The sequence below is a fragment of the Scyliorhinus torazame genome, chromosome 1 (genome assembly GCF_047496885.1).
Source record: "Scyliorhinus torazame isolate Kashiwa2021f chromosome 1, sScyTor2.1, whole genome shotgun sequence".
Classification (NCBI taxonomy): Eukaryota; Metazoa; Chordata; class Chondrichthyes; order Carcharhiniformes; family Scyliorhinidae; genus Scyliorhinus; species Scyliorhinus torazame.
Window position 1 is genome coordinate 275548458 of NC_092707.1, and position 22938 is coordinate 275571395.

Consider the following 22938-nt stretch of genomic DNA (forward strand, 5'->3'; position numbering starts at 1 on the left):
AATGCGGGGAAGAGGGTACGCATCGAGTTGCGTGTAACGATTTATGGTCTGACTGTAGTCTACAACCATCCGGTTCTTTTCCCCGGTCCTGACGACCACCACTTGGGCTCTCCAGGGGCTAATACTGGCCTCGATGAACCCCTCCCTCAAGAGCCGCTAGACCTCCGACTTGATAAAAGTCCTGTCCTGGGCACTGTGCTGCCTGCTCCTGGTGGCGACGGGTTTACAGTCGGAGGTGAGGTTTGCGAAGAGCGAGGGAGAGGCGACCTTAAGGGTCGCGAGGCTACATATGGTGAGAGAGGGTAGGGGTCCGCCGAACTTCAGGGTCAGGCTTCTGAGGTTGCACTGGAAATCCAGTCCTAACAAGAGAGGAGCGCAGAGATGGGGAAGGACATAGAGTTTAAAATTGGCGTACTCGGCGCCCTGTATCGCGAGGTTCGCGACACAGTACCCCCGGATTTGCACTGAATGTGATCCGGAAGCAAGGGAGATTGTTTGAAACGCGGGGGAAATCTGGAGGGAGCAGCGCCTTACCGTGTCCGGATGGATGAAGCTCTCCGTGCTCCTGGAGTCGAACAGACAGGACGTTTCTTGCCCATCGACCCGGACGGTCATCGTGGAGTTCTTGAGGTGCTTGGGCCGTGACTGGTTGAGAGTGACCGCGCCGAGCTGCGGGTAGCCGGCGTGGTCGGTGGTAGCGAGGAGGTCCCAAGATGGCGGCCCCCGTCGGTCGCACGTGTCGGGCAGCGTTGAAGATGGCGGCCCCCATGAGTCGCACATGGCGGGCAGGGTTCAAGATGGCGGCCCCCATGAGTCGCACATGTCAGGTGGAATTAAAGATGGCGGCCCCCACGGATAGCATGAGGCGGATGTCGTGTCAGAAGGGGGTATTACCGGCAGGCACGCAGCCATGCTGCGGGCCTGAGAGCCTGTGAGTCGGGCCTGCGATTTTGGAACTTTGTGTCAGGCCAAGCAGACTTTGGCAAAATGTCCTTTCTTGCTGCAGGTCGCGTTCCAAGCTGGGCAACACTGCCTGGGGTGCTGGTTCTGACCGCAGAAATAGCAAGACAGCCCCCCGGGTTGGGCGGGCAGCCACGCAGCACAGGGCTGGGACACCCTCGGGTCGGGTGATGGCCGCGCCCCCGGCGCCCACGAGGAAATCGCGTGTTCAGACGGGAAAGCATGTAGGCTCTGGAAGGCTACCTCTAACGAGGTGGATAGTTAGAACATAGAACATTACAGCGCAGTACAGGCTCTTCGGCCCTCGATGATGCGCCGACCTGTGAAACCACTCTAAAGCCCATCTACACTATTCCCTTATCGTCCATATGTCTATCCAATGACCATTTGAATGCCCTTAGTGTTGGCGAGTCCACTACTGTTGCAGCCAGGGCATTCCACGCCCTTACTACTAAGAGTTTTACTGTCTCTTCTAGGTCGAGGGCGCCCTTTTCGAGCAGGCGCTGTCTGACATAGCTGGACCGGACTCCAGCCACATAGGTGTCCCGGATGGCGAGGTCCATGTGCTGCGAGGCCGTGACGTCCTTGTAGTTACAGTTCCGAGCGAGTACCCTCAGGTCGCGTAGATATTCCTCCAGCAATTGCCCTGGGCATGTGGTGAGGAGATGCCGCGCGAACACTTCGTTCACCGGCCTCACGTAATGTCTTTTCAGGATCGCGACTGCTTCTGTGTATGTTGTCGCGTCCTCGATTAGTAAAACGATTCTGTGGCTCACCCGGGCGTTGAGGAAACTCAGCTTGTGTGCCTCGGCGACGGCGGGCGAGGAGGAGGAGGTGAGGTAGGCCTCAAAGCAGCGGAGCCAATGTGAGAAGATTCCTTTGGCTTCAGCTGCCTGTGGGTCGGGTTCCAGCCGATCAGGTTTGAGGGCGGCTTCCATTCCGACATCTTAGCTTATTAAATTGATGCGACCATCAATTCACACGAGACGATTAATAGAAGTGAACAGTGGTTTTAATAAGCTAGATCTGTGCCTGTCTGCGACTGCTCGGTACTGAGTGCCGCCTACAGGCTGCAGGTTTATATACCGCCCCCGACAGGGTGGAGCCATAGGCGGAGCCCACAGGGGCATCAACATGGTACAGTACAATACAGGGGTGAATTGCAGTAGCAATACATTCACCACATAATGCATATCTGGTATTTGGGCATCAATATCAGCAGACTTAACAGGATTTCTGGTCTCCTTGCCTGAATTCTGTACACTTAGTTCCTCGCCAGGGGCATAAGGTCAGAAAATCGACCATGTTGTTTCTGTTTGGCTGAAAGACTTTTTAAAAAGGAATCTGTGACTCAGTGTAATTTTAAATGCTTTTTTGTATGGAAAAATTAATATAAATTGAGAACAAAAGTGTTTGGATAATTTCAAAATGAAGTCATATTCTTTTTATTATCTGCAGGAAATTAGTGCACTTGTAAAGGAAGATGTTGATTTCAGGGTCAAACAGTTTGTTGAAGCGAAAAAACAGCGTGGTCACACGCAACCTAAATCAAGCAAAGAACTGACACCCAGTAACCCGCTGTGTATCAAAGGTGAGAAACTCTTTATTTATGTGTATACTGACGAGAATAAAATCACTATGGAAATGAGGGCTGAACCTTAAACTATTTTGTCAAGTTATGAATCATCACCACAAAATTACTGTAAACCCATTAAAATGCACATAACATAAAAAGTAAAACAAATTATGTAGTAACCTAAATTTGGATGAAACAATATTATTCAGTGGCCAATCAAGGGATCTAGTTATGAGTTGGGCATGATTAGGAGGTAAATAATCCCGGTTACAACAAAAACTACTTGTATTTTTATAGCGCCTTTAATATAATAAAACTAAGGTCCTTAACAGGAGCATTGTCAAACCAGTTTTGACACCAATTGGGGACAGTTGAACAAAGCTTGGTCAGAGAGGTAGGTTCTAAGAAATAGCTTTTTAAAAAAATATTTTTAAAATTCTCCTTTTTCACATTTTCTCCCAGCTTTATACCCAACAATAAACAATAATCAGTAACGAATGTAATGTCAATCCCCATATCAATAACAACGATCCCATCCTCCCACCAAACCCCCAAACATTAGCCTGCATGTTAATATAAACAAATGACAAAGAGGAATCAGGAATCACCCATAGTCACTATTAACACATGCAGTCCCCCTCCCCCCAACCCTCCCAGCCCCCAACCCCCCTAATGTTTGTTGTGATCCAATTCTCAAAAGTTCATAATGAATAACGCCCATGAATTGTAGAATCCCTCCATCCTTCCCCTCAGTTCAAATTTGACCTTCTCAAGCGTCAGGAATTCCAGCAGGTTCCCCCCGCCATGCCAGGGCACAGGGTCTCCACCCTAACTGGATCCACCTTTGGGCGATCAACGAGGCAAAGACTACAACACGCACCCGCACCCGTTTCCAACCCCGGCTGGTCCGACACCCCGAATATGGCCTCCTGAGGACTCGGGTCCAGTTTCACATGCACCACTTTAGAGATTACCTTAATCACCTCCTTCCAGTAATCCTCCAGCTTTGCACAGGACCAAAACATATGAACGGGGTTTGCTGCCCCCCCCCCCCCCCCCCCCCCCCGCAACATTCGCATACATCTTCTACCCCCTCAAAGAGCCGGCTCATCCTCGCCCTTGTAAGGTGCACTCTATACACCACCTTCAAGCTGTATCAGCCCCACCCTCACACACGAGGTGAATGCATTCACCCTCCGGAGCACCTCACACCAGAACCCCTCCTCCATACCCTCTCCCAACTCTTCCTCCCACTTTGCCTTGATCCCTTCTAGCCGCGCCTTCTCCTCCAAAATAGCCCCTAAACACCGATACGACCCACTTCTCCAGTCCCCCTGTCGTCAGCGCCTCCTCCAGCAATGTGGAAGCCGGCTCTACTGGGAAGCTCTGTATTTCCTTTCTGGCAAAGTCTCGATCCTGCATGTATCTAAATATTTCCCCCTGCCCCAGCCTATACTTCGCTCCCAGCTCCTTCAATCCCGCAAAACGACCCCCAAGAAACAAATCTTTTAGTGTCCTAATTTCTTTCTCCCCATATGAAAGAGGTAATTTCTCTGAAAAATGCCTTTGGCAGGAAAATTGGCAAGCATTGAAAAATAAACAGGAGCCGCAGCAGCATGTTCATTTTAACCGCCTGTACCCGACTTGCCAGTGACAGAGGGACCCGCCAGTGACTAGAAATGTTGTACCTACGGAGCCCCCTCCCCAATCTCAAGCAACCTGCACCCCCAGGCATCTAAAGTGAGTCCCTGCCTTACGGAATGGCAACCCTCCCATCCCTGCCCCACCCCTGGCCGAGACACCACAAAATATTCACTCTTGTCTAGAATTAATTTGTACCCTGAGAAAGACCCAAACACCCGAAGCAACGCCAGTATCCTACCTATTGTCATGTGAGAGTACCTTTAAGTCATGGGGGTTTATAAAATAGCTGTAATGAATGTACCTTGAAGAAATGGGTGTTTATCAGTGATGTCAGAGTGTGGGTGGAGGTGGGCTGTCGGTCTGCTTTTACTTTCACTTTGTGCTTGCAGCTACAGGGTTGGTTTAGTTATGTTTTAGATTTGGAGAAGCTGCAGTCACAGCAAGATGTGTATGAATCTCTGCAAGCTTATGAATGTTCATTTGGTGAATTCAAAGTGGTAGTGAAGTTAAACCTAATGTCTTTCTGTAAAAAGGGTTATTTTTGTCTTATGGATGTTGCAAGGAAAGATTAAGAGTTACTTGGAGAGTATTGTATTCTTTGGGGAATTTGTTGGTGTTGATAGTTGTTAAGATGTTTACTGTGGGTTTATAAAGTGTTAACTGGTTTCATGAATAAACATTGTTTTAATTTAAAAGTACTGTAGATTTCTGTTGCATCACATCTGCAGGGTGGACCCGTGTGCTCCCCATCACCACAATCTATTAAAAGTTGTGGGTCAGGTGAACTCCATGATACACTTCGGGGTTCTCTAAACCCTGGCTCATGACATTATTGACACACTTGGTTCCGACACGTATAATAACAAGTCATCGGCATATAAGGACACCCTATGCTCTATCCCCCCGCCCCCCGCACTAACCCTTTCCATACCCCCAAACTTCTTAATGCGATGGCCAGTGGCTCAATCGCGAGTGCAAACAGCAGGGGGGGGGACATAGGACATCCCTGCCCAGTCCCACGGTGGAGAGAAAAGTATTCTGAGCTAATGTTATTTGTGCCGACACTGGCCCTCTGCTCCTTATATAATAGCTTTACCCAGTCCACAAATCTGGGTCCAATTCCAAACCGCTCTAGAACTGCCATCAAGTACCCCCATTCTACCCGGTCAAATGCTTTCTCTCGTCCAATGCCACAACCACCTCTGTTTCCTTCCCCTCCGCCGGTACCATAACAACGTTCAAAAGCCTCTTAATGTTTGAAAAGGGCTGCCTCCCTCTCACAAACCCCGTCTGATCTTTACCTATCACCTTCGGGAGGCACTCCTCTAGCCTACCTGCCACTTACTACTTTGTCAATATCTTTGCGTCCACGTTTAAAAGTGATATGGGCCTTTACGACCCACACTCCGTCGGAGCCTTATCTTTCTTAAGTAACAGGGAAATCAATGCGTCTCCTGCTCCACTATCGCCCCCTCTAATGTAGCCCTGTTCCCCCTCCCTTAACCTCGGGTTCTCCAGCCCATCTAGAAATTCCTGCATCTCCCGGCTTCCCTCAGGTGGCTCTGACCTGTACAACCTCTCATAGAATTCCTTAAAGATCTGGAGCTACCACCAACTTCCCTGCCCTGTTCCGCACCTGGACAATTTCCCTTGCCGCAGCCTCCCTACGGAGCTGACCCGAAAGCATACGGCCCGCCTTCTCTCCATGCTCGTAAACTGCCCCCCTTGCTCGCCTCAATTGACGTACCGCCTTCCTGGTAGATAGTGGGTCAATGCTCGCCTGGAGTTCCTTCCTCTTTTCCAACTGCGCTGGGTCCCTATCTTCTGCATACCTCCTGTCTACCCCCAACATCTCATCTATTACCCTCTGACATTCCAACCTCTCCTCTTTGTCTAGCCTAGCCTTGAACGAGATCACCTCACCCCTCACCACCACCTTTAAAGCCTCCCAAACACCTTTGACACCTCACCCGTGCAGTTAAAACCTACATATTCCTCGATTACTTTTTCAATTTTGGCACAGAACCCTTGGTCCCCCAACAGTCCCATATCTAACTTCCACCCTGGTCTCTGTACCATCCCCTTCTCCAGTACCATATCCAGCCAATGCGGAGCATGATCTGATATTGCAATTTCCGAGTACTCGACCCTTTAACCCCAACCAGCAGCGCCTTCCCCCACCATGAAAAAGCCAATCCGTGAGTACACCTCATGGACTGCTGAGAAAAAAAGAGTGTTCCCGCTCCCTCGGATCCAGAAACCTCCATGGGTCCACCTCTCCCATTTCCACCATTAGCCCAGCCAGCGAGTGACTAGCGAGTGCAGCCGTGACCTGTCCAATTTGGGCTCCTGCACCAAGTTCCAGTCCCCCCCCCCCCCCCACTATCAGTTCGTGTGTGTCCAAGTCAGGGATGGCCCTACACACCTTCTTCGCGAATTCCACATCGTCCCAATTGGGACCATATACACTTACCAGCGCCACTAGCCTCCCCTCCAGCGCCCCTGTCACCATCACGGTTCTAAGAAATATCTTAAAGAAGGAGAGGAAGGGCTAGAAAGACAGATGTTTAGAAAGGGAATTTCAAAGCTTAGGGCTGAGGCTGTTGAAAGTACAGCTGCCAACTCCCGTTGTTGCCCTCTTGCTGTCTCGTCCCGGCTCGAAAAATTGTTCCATATAATGTTCGTAAGTATTTGGGGTAGGTTAATTATAATATATTCAAATATTAAGCACCCTACTGCAAAACACAATGTAATGAACACACTTTTTTTCTGCTGAAATGCACTCACCGTTCAACCAATCTGATATCTATTTGCCACAGATACATTGCTAAATGGGATGGTTTTGGTCTTGAGGAGCAGTGTTTATTCAGAATGATAACGGTCCTAGAAGATACAGTATTTATTTCAATATAAAATACAAGTTCATAGCTTCCACATTCTCCCCGTGTGTGCGTGGGTTTCCTCTGGCTGCCCGGTTTCCTCCCACAGTGCAAAGATGTGCAGGTTAGGTGAGTTGGTCATGCTAAATTGCACCCTTAGTGGCCAAAGGTGTACAGGTTAGGTGCAGTTACGGGGATTAGGCAGGGAGTGGGTAGGTGCTCTTTCAGAGGGTCGGTGCAGACTCGATGAGCCAAATGGCCTCCTTCTGTACTGTGGGGATTCTATTAAAAATAAGGATACAAGTTTAAAAAATGGGTGCACATATATATTGATGACGCTCAGTTCTACCACTCCTTCACCGTCTCTGGTTTGTCATCCTCTCCAGTTATGGATTTGCAGAAATTTTCTCTGTTTAACTATTGGGAACACTGAAGTCAGTGGCTTACTTCCCCACCACAAACTTTATTCCCTAGTCAACCATTCCATTGTCTTCCCTGGTCATTGTTTTGAGTGTGAACTAGGTTGTTGGCAATCTCAATGCCCTATTTGACCCGAAGACAAATCTCTCTACCCCATATCCTACACTTTACCATGACTACATGTTTTCATCTGTGTAATATTGTTAATCTCCGCTCTGCTGCAGCTCATCTGTTGCTGAAACCATATCCATTCCTTTGTTTATCCAGACTCCGCTCTTCCAACGTTTTCCTGGCCCACTCAGCTTCCACTACCATTGTAAACTTGAGCACGTTCAAATATCTGTCACATGTACCCAATCTTCCACCAGTTCAGTTCACTCACTATTTCTGTGCTCACTCACCAACATTATGTCTTGATCCAGCACACCTCAATTTTCAAATTTTCATCATTGTGTTCAAATCCTTGGCCTTTCCTCTTGCGGTCTCTGTAATCTCCTTCAGTCCTACACTTCTCTAAGAACTCTGCGCATGCACAACTCTGGCCCCTTGGCTATCCCTGACTTTCATTGCTTCACCATTGGCGGGCAGATATAGCGTCAGCTGGCTATAACCTAAGCTCTGGAATTCCTCCTGAACGCATCTGCCTCTCTCACCTTCTTTAAGGCCCTCCTTAAAATCTAACCGAGTCATAGTGTCATACAGTACAAAAGAGGCCCACAAAGTCTGCACTGGCAAAACTACACTAATCCCACTTTCCAGCACTTAGTCCATAGCTTGAATGTTATGACATTTCAAGTGCTCATCCACATACATTGTAAAGGTTGTGCCCCCCCCCCCTCCCCAAATCTCTGGGTGAAAAATCCTTTCCTCAAATTCCCTCTAACCGCCTGCCTCTACCCTTAAAGTTATGCCCCCTTATTATTGATCCTTCAACTAAGGGAACAGCTGCTTCCTATCCACCTACCTCATAATCTGCTAAAATCCACCTTCCTGTCCATATCCCTCATAATCTTATATACCTCAATCAGGACCCCCTCAGCCTTCTCTGCTCTGAAGAAAACAACCTGAGCCTATCCAGCCTCTCTTCATAGCTCAAATGCTCCATCCAAGGCAACATCCTGGTGAATCTCCTCTGCACCCTCTCCAGTCCAATCAGATCCTTCCTTTGGTGAGGTGACCAGATCTGCACATAGTACTCCAGCTGAAGCCTAACCACAGTCTTGTATAGCTCCAACATAAACTTCCTGCTTTTATAATCTATGCCATGACTGATAATGGCAAGGGTCCCATAAGTCTTCTTTACTACCCAGTTAACCTGTTCTACCACCTTCAGAGATCTGTGGACAAGGACTCCCAAGATTCCTTGGTTTCTCTGAGCATCCCAAATGACCTGGAAGCCCTTGTCTTGTTACCCCTTCCAAAGTGCATCACTCATACTTTAAGGGTTAAATTCTATCTGACCAACCTGTCTATATCTTCCTAAAATCCTTTTTTTTTAATTTAGAAGTACCCAATTTTTTTTTCCAATTAAGGGGCAATTTAGCGTGGCCAATCCACCTATCTTGCACATCTTGGGGTTATGGATAGGGGTGAAACCCACGCAGACACGGGGAGAATGTGCAAACTCCACATGGACAGTGACTCGGGGCCGGGATCGAACCCGGGCCCTTGGCGCCGTGAGGCAACAGTGCTAACCACTGCGCCGCGTGCAAAAAAGGACCTAGCACTAATGCCTGTGGTATGCCACTGGACACTGCCCTCCAGTCACACAGCCTTCTACCACCACCCTCTGTCTCCTTCCACTAAGTCAGTTTTGGATCCAACTTACCAAGTGAGCCTGGATCCCATGTGCTTTTACTTTCTTTATCATTCTCCCATGTGGGACCTTGCCAAAGACTCTGCTAAAATCCACATCAACCACATCAACTGCACTACCCTTATCTACACACCCAATCACCACCTCGAAAAATTCAATCAAAATTGTCAAGCATGACCTCCCTCTGGCAAAAACTTGCTGACTCCCTGATCAAACCTTGCCTCTCCAATTGGAGATTGATTTTCCCCTTCAGAACTTCCTCCAATAGTTTCTCTATCACTGATGTGAGATTCACTGGTCTGTAATTCCCTGGTTTATCTCTACCACTATTCTTGAAAAGTGGAACCATATTAGCTGTCCTCCAATCCTATGGCACTCCCTCCTGTGGCCAGAAAAGAATTAAAAATTTGGGTCAAAGCTCCTGGGCGGGATTGTCCAATCCCGCGGCAGAGTGTCCACGCCTTTGTAAACGCCGTTTTACGACGGCGTGAACGGACCATTCCCACGACTAATTCTGGCCCCTCCAGGCCAGCACGGCGCTGGAGCGGTTCGCGCCGCTCCAGATCCTGGCAGGAACTGTGCGCCGTGGGATCCGCGCATGCGTAGTCGCGCCGGCGCCAACGAGGACATGCACAGTGGCACCGGCGCCAACGCGCGCATGCGCAGTGGCCTCCTTTAACGCGCTGGCCCCGACGCAACATGGCGCAGGACTACAGGGGCCGGCGCGTAGGAAAGGAGGCCCCCAGCCACCGAGGCCGGCCCGCCAGTTGGTGGGCCCCGATCGCAGGCCAGGCCACATCGGCGGCCCCTCCAGGGTCGGACTCTCTCTTCCCCCCTCCCCCCAAAGGTCGCCACCTGATCCTTACACGCCAAGGTCCCGCCAGCCCAGAGCAGGTTAGAACAGCGCAGGCGGGACTCGGCTCTTTTCGTTCGGCCGCGCGGCCCATACGGGCCGGAGAATCGGTGGGCCGGCCACGACTGGCGCCGCGCCAACCACGCGTGTTGGCGTCGGGGCGGCGTGGCGCGATACGCGCGGCCCACCGGCGATTCTCCGACCTGGCGCAGGGTTGGAGAATCCCGTCCCCTGTAATTTCCTCCTTTGCCTCCCACAGCAACCTGGGTTATAACTCATCCGGACATGGGGATTTGAGCCCTCAAAAACCTCCAATACCTCCTCGCTCCCTGTGTCAAATTGTTCAAGAACCTCATTCCTTCTGAATTCTGTACCTATATCCTCCCCACCAAGTGAAGACAGATGTGAAGTACCAGTTTAACACCGTACCAATGTTGTCCATGCACAGATTGTCCCTAATGGGCCCTACCCTTTCCCTTTATCCACTTCCCCTTTATGTACTTGCAAAATATCTTGGGCTTCTCCCTAATCTTTCCCATTTGTGCTTTTTCATGCCCCTTCGTTGCTCTCCTAATTGTTTTTTTAAGTTCTCCCCTGCACTTTCTGTACTCCACTAAGGCCTGCGCTGATTTGCTCCCTTTGTACCTGCAAAAAACTTCACTTTTCTTTCTTATCCAGTCCTGGATATTCCTAAACATCCAGGGTTCTTTGGGCTTGTTGCTCCTGCATTTCACCCTAACATTTTGGGCCCTGTACTCTCCCCATTTCCTTTATGAGCGCCCCCCAGTGCTCTGCTGAAGATTTTCCCGCAAGAAGCTGTTCCCAGTCTGTTTTGCCAAATTCTGCCTTATTTTAATAGAATATGCCTTCCTTCAATCCAAAACCATTTTTTGCAAATTATCTTTTTCATTTTCCATAACAAACTTAAATCGTACTGTCTTGTGGTCGCTATCGCTAAAATACTCCCCATTGCCACCTCGAACACCTGGCTTTGTTCCCCAGAATCTGATCCCGCACTGCGCCGTCCCTTGTTGGACCTTCTGCACATTGACGTAAAACCCTCTCCTGAATACATTTCAAGAAATCCTCCCCCTCTAAACCCTCACGGCATCCCTTTCCTGATTTATCCAAATCCCTTAACATATTACCCTATTATTAGTTTTACACACCTCTATCTGCTCCTCTATTGCCTGCTAATTGTTTGGGGGCATATAATACATTCCCAGCAATGTGACTGCCCATGTTATTCCTTAACTCTACCCACAAAGGCTCATTTGAAGACCTTTCCAAGATATTGTCCCTCCTTACTGCAATAACTGATTCCTTAATTAATAATGTGACACCACCTCCTCTTTATACCCTTACCTATCGCGCCTGAAGATCCTATACCCCAGGATGTTGAGCTGCCAGTCGTACCCCTCCCTCAGCCACATCTCTGGGATGGAAACAATATCACAATTCCATGTGTCAATCCACGCCCTTAACTCATCAGTCTTACCTGTAATGCTCCTAGCATTAAAGTACAGGTCATCCAACTTTGTCTTACACCTTTGGAACTCAACATGGCTAAACTCCTTCTGTCTTGGTTCCTTTGCTATAGTATGCTGTGTCGCTATTGTACTAATGCTCTGTGTCCCCTACCCTTGCAAACTAGTTTAAACTCCTCATAACAGCACCAGCAAACCCACCCGCAAGGATGTTGGTCCCATTCTGGTTCAGTTGTGGTTCAGGTGTGCTCCAAAACCCAGACCTCAAATTTCTGCAGTTGGGAGCACTTCCTGCACATGTGGTCACCTAGGGTGCCGGTAGGGTCCATGACAAGTCACACATTCCACTCACCTGCCATGTCTTGAACTTAAATGTACTTTGTCTTACTTGTTAACTTTTCTAATTACCTTGTCTTAATAAATTCTTTCTTCAAATTGTTGCTCTCCTTTGTTGCTCAGGGTGAAAGATTGTCTGTTAACACTCCAGTAAAGTGTCTTGAAATACCCGCCAATTGTTCTTGCTATTATGAGAATAAGTGTCAATCTGGAGAGCAATCAAAGCATTTTTATTTTGCTGGATATTGGAAGATAATTGATCTGTACTTCTAAGTTATATGTTTTACAGTGTGGATATTGTTCCCTTTGGTGGTGTAACTTTAAAAAACAATTAACAAAATACGGTACAATTTTTTCTTGTTTAATAGAATTGTGGTATGTTCAATCCACCCACGCAAACTTACTCTAGATCAGGAATTGACATGGGTGGCCCACTTTTTTAACTGCTGTGTCTGTTCAGACATGACTAATTTGCAACAGGGCCAAGACGCAACAGGAGCTTACACAATGCAAAAGTGAAAATCATCAGCTTTGCACTGTTCAAGAAGCTCAGGCACCCCATGACATCAGAGTTGCTGTGCGTTCCTCACGGCATCCCTTTCCTGAGATTACTGACACTGATTAATCCATATGTGTTCTATTGCTTTACTGTCGTGACAATTATGACATTGCCAAAGTATCTGGTCTCAAATTAGCATTTGAAATTTTAATGTAGATATTTCAGTGGTGATAAAGGTCTGATGTGGTCATGTGAGTATAGTTTTCATAAATTACTTCTGAGCTTTGCAAAGGAAGATACCACTTGACTACTTTTTCCCTAATCTGACAGTCTCTACTATTCTTTGATGTGATTGATTGCCGCACAGGTTATGTTATTTTTCTTTTTGTAGTTTGTTCACACCCTAATTCCCAGAATTTACTGAAAAGGGTGCAGTCATGTAACACTGCCTGTCTAACTATGTCTGGTGACTTCATGTTAAATGGAAAATATTTTGTTCCCTAATGTATCTTGTCAGTAATGCACATTAGCCTCATTTAAATATATTTACAGGACTAGCCAGTGAAGCTATTATTTATTAGTTTCTGAATGAACAGCAAGAAGATTAAAGTTTTTTTAAAAGATGAAATTCCTCTATTGAGAATGAGGTACTAAAATACTGACTGAATTCTATTAAAATATTATCATTTGTATTGAAATCAAAAATTCAGAGATCCGGTTAATTTTTGATTGAGATCACAATTCCATTCAGATTTAGCTGAGGTTGGACAATCAGGAATTCCAAATAGCAATACTGTTTAATGTAGATGAATTTGCTATAAAAAATGTTTTTTTTACATAGATGTGATGTAGCTGTCCAAGATAGGAGAAATTTATGAAAGGAATGAAGAAAGCAATAAAGATAGAAGGACAAAAATATATTATTGCTTGTGTAAAACGTCTAGGCAACACTAAATGAGACCATTTGCAGGTTACCAAAAATGTCACCATCCGTATGTTTAAGGTTTATGGGACAACGTGTGAGTTTGGTTATGAACTGGCAGTCAGTCATATAATTAACTAGGAGGAAGATACTATAATCTGGATTAATCCAGATTATTGTTCATTTCCAGATTCAGTATAGATTAGGATTGATTTTGGTTTTAATTTTTTTCAATATCACAATTTGTAAGTAGTGAATCAAAAGGGGTATGCATGATAAACACATTCCTCCTTGCTGTGTACAAGACACATTTTTGATTTTCTTTTGTCACCTTTGATGAATGGAGCCAGCTATGCATATATAACTGAGAGTGATTAGAGTTTCAGTAAGGCAGTGAGTTTTCTCAAACAATTTTCAGGATAAAATGTATTCTACTGTACCTGTTCAGTGTCTATATGTGTGTCAAAATATCCCCATCTCCACAGGAGTAGTGATTACTTTTCATTGCTATTTATGTTTGTGTGAGAGAGTAACAGGAGTTAGTGGTTTCCTTGAGATTGACAATGGGGGAATGAGGGCAATACTGCATGCAAGAGAATGCGTCAGATGTGGTCGGACTAGTTATTGGAATCTGGAAGCAGACGAGTAAAGGTTTGCTGCAGCAGTTCTAATGAAAGGAAGAAAAATACTTTGATTAAGTAATTGATAGTGATGGGGTGTCCCTGCTGAATTACCTTGTGTTCTAAGTCTTTTTCATAGTATATGATAGCTGTGTCCACTGTTCATTGGACTGTTGGAGATGTGGTAAGACCTAACTGCCACGGGGCATTCAACCAGCACAGACTCAGCTTCAACTGCTACTTGATCTGCTTTTACTGATGCTCACTTTGCAAGTAAAAACAAAGAAATAGAAAGTTATCTAAGCCGTTAGTCATTCTTTTTCGACATAATTTGTTTTTTTAGTATAATCTTACATTGTTTTGTTCCTTTCCCTGGTGTGACCCAAGACGGGCTGGTGTTGCAGTTACCCTTACTTCTACCACTGAAAAGATTTAAGCCACTGAGGGACTAAAGAGGGACAAGAGCGAAGGAAGGTCAACAAGAGTTACAGCTAGCTACGTGATCTTTGGGTTTTAAAGGTTCTATCTGTAAATTATGTGGTTCACATTTGTACCCATATTGTCTTAGCAGAAATACTTGCTTTTGGGTGGACAGCAGAGAATAAAAGATCCATGCACTTCAAGACTTCTGATTTCTAATTCCCTTCCAGTGTGCGCTCCTTTTAGAATTCTCTCAAATTTTACCCATCTTGTCAGAAAGTCTGGGTTAATCTTTGGGATTGGAGAAACTTTTACAGGCCAAAGATTTCAGTGCCTCGCTTCCTTTGCCTGGGGAGGTTGTGGAAGCAGATACATTAACGGCGTTCAAAAGGCATCTCGACATGGATAGGCTGGGTATAGAAGGATACGGCACAAGGAAGTGCTGAGGGTTTTGGCCAAGGGTAGTATCATGACCCCTACAGGCTTGGAGGGCCGAAGGGCCAAGTTCCTGTGCTGTTTTATTCTTTGTAAAGTGTCATGCATGTAATTTGAAATATGCAAATTAATTTGTCCTTTCCCTTTCCATTTTAACCAATCAACCCATCTTTTCATTTTTTAGTAGATGGACCGAGGAGTTGAATATAACTGTAAAATAAACTTCCCAAAATATATTTTTTTTCTGGTTCCCAAACCTAACAAAAAAATTGTGGTGTTAATACAAAATGAGTGTGTCGATGTGAGTGGGTTGGAGAAAGCTGTAAACCTTGCTGAGAAATTTGTTTTTTAAAGAAGTCTTGCATTTATATTTTGCCTTGACAGTGCTTAGAATTATTACAAGTTTAACTCCATTTAAAACTTTTTAATGCAGTTGTAAACGTAACTCTTTTGCACACAAGTGAAGTCTATTTTCTACATGTCATTGTCAGTAAAATTCAGACCAATGAAATAATTACTTATTTGGTTTATACAATCTGGTTTGTAGCGAGGTAATGTTAGAAAATTTTAAAAGTGCAAGAGAGATTTTTCGAACTTCTTTGCATAGATCACATAGGATTTGTGTTTTCCAACTTATTCAGAAGGTTGTGAATTGAAACTTCAAGCCACAAATCATAGAATCATGGAATTTACAGTTCGGCCCATCGAGGCTGCATCAGCCCTTGGAAAGAGCGCCCTACTTAAGCCCTCACCTCCACCCTATCCCAGTAACCCCATCTAACCTTTTTGGACATTAAGGGCAATTTAGCATGGCCAATCCACCTAACTTGCACATATTTGGACTGTGGGAGGAAAACGGAGCAGCTGGAGGAAACACACGCAGTCACGGTGAGAACGTGCAGACTCCGCACAGGTAGTGACCCAAGCTGGGAATCGAACCTGGTATCCTGGAGCTGTGAAGCAACAGTGCTAACCACTGTGCTACCTTCCCAACGGTAATGCTGGCTAACAGTGTAGCACTGAGGGAGAATTGCATTATTGGAAATGCTGTTTAAGTGCATCTGCTTCTTAAGTACTATTATTGGAAGGCAGCTCTTGGTGTCTTGGTCAACATTCCTTCCTCAAGCAATACCACCAAATAGAATAACAAGATATAGAACATAGAATTTACAGTGCAGAAGGAGGCCATTCGGCCCATCGAGTCTGCACCGGCTCTTGGAAAGAGCACCCTACCCAAGCCCACACCACCCTATCCCCATAACCCAGTAACCCCACCCACCACTAAGGGCAATTTTGGACACTAAGGGCAATTTATCATGGCCAATCCACCTAACCTAACCTAAAAGATAACTGATCATTTTTTAAATGTGCTGCTTTTGGAATTTTTCTGGATGCTATTGGTTGCCATGTTTGCCAGTGCAGCAACAGTGATTGTACTTTACTGCATTGAGGGAATTTTGAAATGCTACATCAATACGATTTTCTTCTTTCTCATTTGTCTCCGTTTGTCTTTCTTCTGTCCTTCTTGCTTTGTTTTTACTCTTTTCTATCAAACAGCCAAAGAAACAGTTTCCCTGATCTCTAAGACGACAATATAGCAGCATTTCAGGATACCTAAGCTTACAGTCTGCATCAGTCAACTGTAATTCCTCATATTCCAAAGCTCTTAGCAAGAAAGTACACAACAAATGTACAGTACGCATAAGTGACTGGGCATCGAAAAAGCCCTCCTATTGTAAGGGAAGTATTTGCAGTCTGCTTCAATTTAATTAATTTCCAATCTTGAACCAGCAACAATTTGAAGAGAAGGCGACGCCAATTAGAATGTAGACTGAGGAAGAGTTGGAAAATGGCCTACCTGGGTTCAGCAGTGAGACTTAGGCCCCCATGTGTTAAGTTCCATTATTTGCCAGTCGTGGTTCAGTTTAGTTTATTCGGCCAGCATTAAGAGTCAACCATTTTGAGTGGGTCCGGAGTCGCATGTATGCCAGACTGGGTAAGGGCTGCAGATTTTCTTCCCTGAAGGACATTAGTGAACCAAGTGGGTTTTTATGTCAATCAACAATGGTCATCTTTAGACTTTTAATCCCAGATTTTTTACTTTTTGAATTCAAATTTCATCATCTGCCATGGCGGAATTTGAACCCGGGTCCCTAGAGAATGACTCTGGGTCTTTGGGATTACTAGTCCAGCGACAATATCACTATATTATTGCCTCCCCGTAGTTAGGTTCTTGTGTATGCAAGTCCCAAGCCAAGGCAGTGCTGATCGAGTGCTGCTCTGTTGGATGTGCCATCTTTTAGATGAGATGTTAAAATGAGGGCCCGTCTGCCCTCTCAGGTTAATGTAAAATAACCCATGGTGTTATTTTGAAGAAGAGCGAATCAATCAATGTTACAAAAACAGATAATTTTTTTTTCTTTTTTTAAAATCTGGATCATTATTGCATTGTTATTTATGGGAACCAACTGTGTGCTAATTTGCTGCCGTCTTTCCTACATAATAAAAGTGGCTACACTTCAAAAGTACTTCATTGGTGTAAAGCACTTTGGGACTTCTGGTTATGAAAGGCAAGATATTAATGCAACTCTTTTCTTCCATTTTTTTCTGTTTAAAGTACCAGGCTCTGGTGAGAAATTTGTTTAAAATATAATTTGGGGAGGCATAGCTGGGGCATTATTGGATAGTTTACTTTGTTTTAATTCATTCCTAGAGGTGGTTGCCACTATGATCATCTTCAATGTACCATTAGGCACCCTGGCATTGTAAGTAATTAGAGAAATTGTGAAATTTTGGGAAACATGCTAGATTGCTCAAGAAGAATTGGGGCCACGAGGATGGACATCTGGGAACAGAGTGGAATCAGAAAGCATTGAACAATGTAAAGATGTGATCATGGCAGTAGGGAAGGACTCCAAATGGCTTTAATTTAGGGGCTTATGTTGCTAACGTACCAATACGCCTGAGGCAAAAAAGGTTTTCTAGGGATTCAGTGCACTGGAGTGAAGTCTGGGGAACAATAAGGATTTTGTTTCCGATTTAATTCTTTTCTTGTGGGCTTGTTATGTTAAAGATTTTCTTTTCACCTTTTCATCTTGAGCTTGAGTCCACTTTCATACTATTTCACTTGTGAAGTCTTGCAGTTTTAAACAAACTGTAAGAGATTAGCACATGAGTCAATCATCTAGAAGAAATTTACTGAGAAGTTTGGTTATGGGTAAGTACAAAACAAAAAATATTGTGTGCAATATCATTCTGTTATTTACTATTCTCGTTTTACTCCGGCATTTTAGGGGGACAAGCCCATCATACCATGTAATGAGCAATATATCATACAGCTACTACAGTGAAACTATATTTTTAAAGCTACAAAATCTACATGTTATATAAGCGGAGGTGAACCTAGTTTCTCTGCAGGCTACAGAACAAAGCTGTAGAGGGCCTCACAGCGCCAAGGACCCTGGTTTGACCCCGGGTCACTGTCCGTGTGGAGTTTGCACATTCTCCCCGTGTCTGCCTGGGTCTCACCCCCACAACCCAAAAAGATGTGCTGATCGGTGAATTGGCCATGCTAAATTGTCCCTTAATTAGAAAAAGAAAATTGGGTACTTAAAATTTTTTTTAAAATTCTTTAAAAAGCCCCCCCTCTTGCTGATCAACCATCACTCTTCTTAGGCCAGCCTCCAGCTCACGTCCCACATATCCTCAGGCCCACCCTTGGGCGCCCAGCGTCCTCGACCTCCAATTTGTCTCCCAATGCCAGTCCCTGCCCTGTCAGCCGGCTAATCCCACCCCCACTAACAAAACAACAATCCCAACCCCCCATATCAAACTATTCACCTGCTCGCCCCCCGTTATTTTTCATTGTTGGGGAATATTTGAATCTTGCAAAGGAATTTTGTGTATTCCAAATGTTTACCATTCACGTTTTCTGCTTTTGTTTTTAAGTGTATGAAACTCCAAATGTGACACTCAAAGTGTTGATGGGTGCGATCTTCCCAAAATGGAACAAAGTTCCGAAGTGAGCGCGTTTAGCAGCGTGTTTCCCGAACCTCGCAGTTTCTTTTTTTTTATATCTTTCTTATTTATTTTGAAAAGGCCAAATGCATCTTTCCATCACATCTCAAAACAGTATCATATACAATATATTTACAAGTCCTCAATTCAGGTTCGGCAATAGCAGATCCAAAGTAATACAATTTTTTTTTTAAAGTTCAAAATTACAAAACACACAAATCTGTTTTATGTGCTTGAGAATATACATTAGTGAAGATCTTGAATGACACTGAAGTATTTCCAGAATTGATGCGAAATTAAAAAATTAAAACAATTTAAAAAACTTAAAAGGCACTGTTGAATATTTTTGGACTTTTGTTGCATTCTGGTTTCAGTGACTTTGTTACAATCAGAACAAGTGTACAGTGGAGATACTAACCCTCGCAGTTTCAAGAAACACGTGGCTATTCAACGTGCCTCGCTTTGAATAAGGGGCCTAAACTGGGAACGCGCGGCCGAGGCAGCACATAGTCCCGTACTTTACAACGGGGAGCTCTGCTCGCCGGAACTCCCCGTTATAGCAAGAGGTCAAATGGCATCCCGATCTCCAAGGCCCCCCCCAAAACAAAATGACCTCCGCCTAGTCCAAACACAACATGAGAGGGTCCCCCGCATTCCACAACACTCACAGGCAACCCCCCCTCCAGATCGTGCGTGTGCAAAAGAAATGCCAGCTTGGCATGCTAGCAGTGCCCTTGCCAGCTGTAAGTGCCAGGCTGGCACATAGGTGGCACTGCCAGGGTGCCAGACTGATCAGGTGGCCAAGCAGTGCCAGGGCACCACCCTGCCCAAATGGTATGCAGTTGGGGTCCTCCGATCCTCTTGGAGACCCCCATGAGTGCCGTTCCATCTGGTTTCCACTGGTGGGGACCAGTACCAAACGGCGCTAGCCTGAGGTCCCCGAGGCGAAGGGATTGAATTCCAAAGCCTCAGTTACCTTGGGAATCTGCACATTAAAGAAAGGCTTACTGCCTCGCTCTAATATGCAGATTTGCCAAAAACTGATCCCGTTCATTGTGGATGGGATTTCCCTTGCAACGTCTTGTGAGATTGCGTTGAGTCTCGCGAGACGTTGCGAGCAGGGTAGATCCCTGGAGCGGGATCTCCCGGCTTTCACCGGCCACGCTGTGTCGAGCTGCTTTTCTGCCGCAGCATAGCCTGAAAATCGCGCCCAATGACCCATGCTCTTATTTTATATTAAATATGTATTACATCACTTTTTCGAGGCAGTGATGTGTCTTTTGAGTACAGATTCATGTGTGACAATGACCAGTTTAATACAGGGTACCCTGGACAACATTGATCATGTTTTTAGTCAGAGGGTGGACTCTCAGTCCACATAAGGACAGTGAGTGGGCTCTTGATGGTGGGCCAATTAGAGGCCATCCAGATTCAAAGCAGGATATCATAGCAGTTTAGTGAGAAAGAGAGCATTTCAAAATGGAGGCACTCTATCCTGTCTGCCTGCCTGTCTGTCTCTCTCTCTCTCTTTCGAGTTGCTTTAAAAATTATAAACTAGGAAATGGCCTTTGTCGTTACTGTGAGAGCTGCCTATGGCTGTTGTTGACCCCAGACAGGCAAGATGGGTCTCTAATCAGGTATGTTACCAGGAGGCCACCTCCAGGAAATTGAACTGGCTCCACCACCTCTGGGAATCTGAAGTCTAACTGGAAAATTCCAGTTAGACCCTGTTAACAGGTCTTAATAGGCCTGAATTGGTTTAATTAACGATCTGCTGAACGTGGGTGGGCAGTCCTGCTGCTCCCCATTCTGCCTCCAGGAAAATGGACAGTGGAGAGGGGGGACTGGTGGATGGAGCCAGGGAACCAGTGCGTGAGCTGACAGCGCTGGGGCTAAAAATCAAGCCCCTGTTTTGGCTGAGATTGGTTCTCGCAACGCAGACCAAGAATCAAAATAGAGTGTACAAATTAGTCACTGTCCAATTTTGGGCAGAAAGGGGATGATGTACCGCAATGTATATTCAAACCAGGCATCCCAAGGCAAACCCAAAATAGGGCCTCAGGCCTCAATTAAATAATGTAGCCTAATTGAAGATGTCCATCACTGCATCTCATGTAGCTTGTCCTTCTGCATGAATGAATTATGCTCGCTTCTCTGGCAGCGGCCTCCATTAAGTGCCAGGGCAATGGGGAGAACCAAGGAAGAGAAGCTGATAGTCCTCAGTGTGCTGTGGAGCCAGGAGAGGAACTCCTCCCTCACCTTCTTCTCCTGCTCCTCTGCCTCTTCCTCCCAGTTCTATTTCAAAAATTAAAAACATTTTTACTTGCCTTTATATCTGTCGTAGCTTACTGCTGCATCGCCCTAAATAAATTGTGAGTGGAGCGGGCCCCTTGCAGCCCATTTCCGGGAGAGATCATTAAAATAGCATTAGATTATTTGCATATACTAAAGAAAGGCCTAACAACTGATTTAGGCATCTGCCCAGAAATATGAAATATGGCCTATCCATCTTTTGGGCGTCCTTGGGCCATGGGACGTTGACCTACAAGAATAGTCCTTGTTGCACCTGTTTTGCGCCTATAAAAAGAGCGCAACTATGGGTGCCACTGGCTCTAATTTCTATAGCCAAGTGTCAAACTGCATATTTCATTGAACCATCAGAAAGCAATCAATACCGTTATTAACCAAATATTGATCCAACTACTTTTAACGTATTTATTCAACATAAGATGATAAGAATCTATGTTTTGTTGGCAAAAATACTTCTAAACTAGAATGGTATGTGTCATGTTCATTTCAAAACAAACCCAAGTTTTACCAGAAGTCCCAATTGATGCTTGTTGTCTACAGAATATCGTTTGCACAAACTGAATATTTGTAATTTTATGTACATTAGTCTTTGAATGGAAGCCATTTTCCAATGGACACTGATGAAACCGTGGCTAAACTCTGGGGTCATTTAAGTGATTGAGATGACAAGTTATTATTTACAGATGTACAACATTACAGCTTAAATCTTTCTCATTGTCACACATGTTTCTAATACTGAAGAAAGATTAAAAACATGAGCAAAACCTGTAGTGTTGGCCAACTTCAACCATCTAGTTGTCGCTAGGCCAGTTTCGACCATTTAGTTGTCATTTAAAGGATACCTAGCCAATTGTATGCCAGCACATTCTGTATCCATGACAAAGAATCACAGACCTGAAACACTGGAAGTGATTACACTGGTAATCTCTCCAGATGTCCACAGGCTGTTTGAGGTGGTTTTATCAAAGCACATCTGCTTAATTTCTAGAATAACTTACTTATCCGACTATATAAACTCTGCCTTCATACATAATTTTAATTATCGTACATAAATTGATAAACTCAGCTTAAGATACCCTTCTTGTTTTGCACTGCCATTATACCTTATTCTTGCTTACATAAGAATTTAATTACCTTTGGAGTAAATATGGGTCGTCCTTTGTAACAAAAACCTATGGGTATGCTTAATATACAGCTAATAGGTTTTCAACTTGCAAGATAAGTTATGTAATTGTGATGGAAAGATTATTAAAAGTTTAAGAATAAAATGATTAAACTTCCCAAATAAAACAGCAAACATTCCTTAAATTTAAATTTCTTGAAGTTATGAACTGTTTATTGGAAGACAATGTGCCTTCTTTAGTCTGAGACGCAGTTCAGAGAAAATGCTGCTGGTGTTAGTGGTAGAGTTATGCAGGTGCCAGATTCCGCTGGGACAGGAACACCTGCCAGGCTGCTCCAGATAACTCAGCAGCTTTGAGGCATTTTCCCAGGCTCCCAAATGAATGGTCACTAATAGCCGTGGGAGAGGGCTTCCAGTGTCGCATAGTGTACCACATTCTCCACTTGGCAGTGTTATGTAGCTGAAGTCTGTTTGGCTGTGATTGCAATTTTTTTCAAGACTGAAGAAATATGCAGCTAAGGTTTTTCTTTTAAAATTTTCATCTTGAACAATTCTTAAGTTTAGTAAGCAATAACAATAACAACATGATCTAATTTTAAGATGGTAACTTTGAAATACAAG

General features: G+C 44.9%; 1 protein-coding gene across 1 annotated transcript in view; it reads left to right on the top strand.

Annotated features, from left to right (window-relative positions):
• slx4ip (SLX4 interacting protein) overlaps nucleotides 1-22938 on the top strand; it is a 211274-nt gene that overhangs the window by 104675 nt on the left and 83661 nt on the right. The window contains 1 exon segment of the mRNA XM_072506403.1: nucleotides 2419-2551. Coding sequence (XP_072362504.1) covers nucleotides 2419-2551 — 133 coding nt within the window.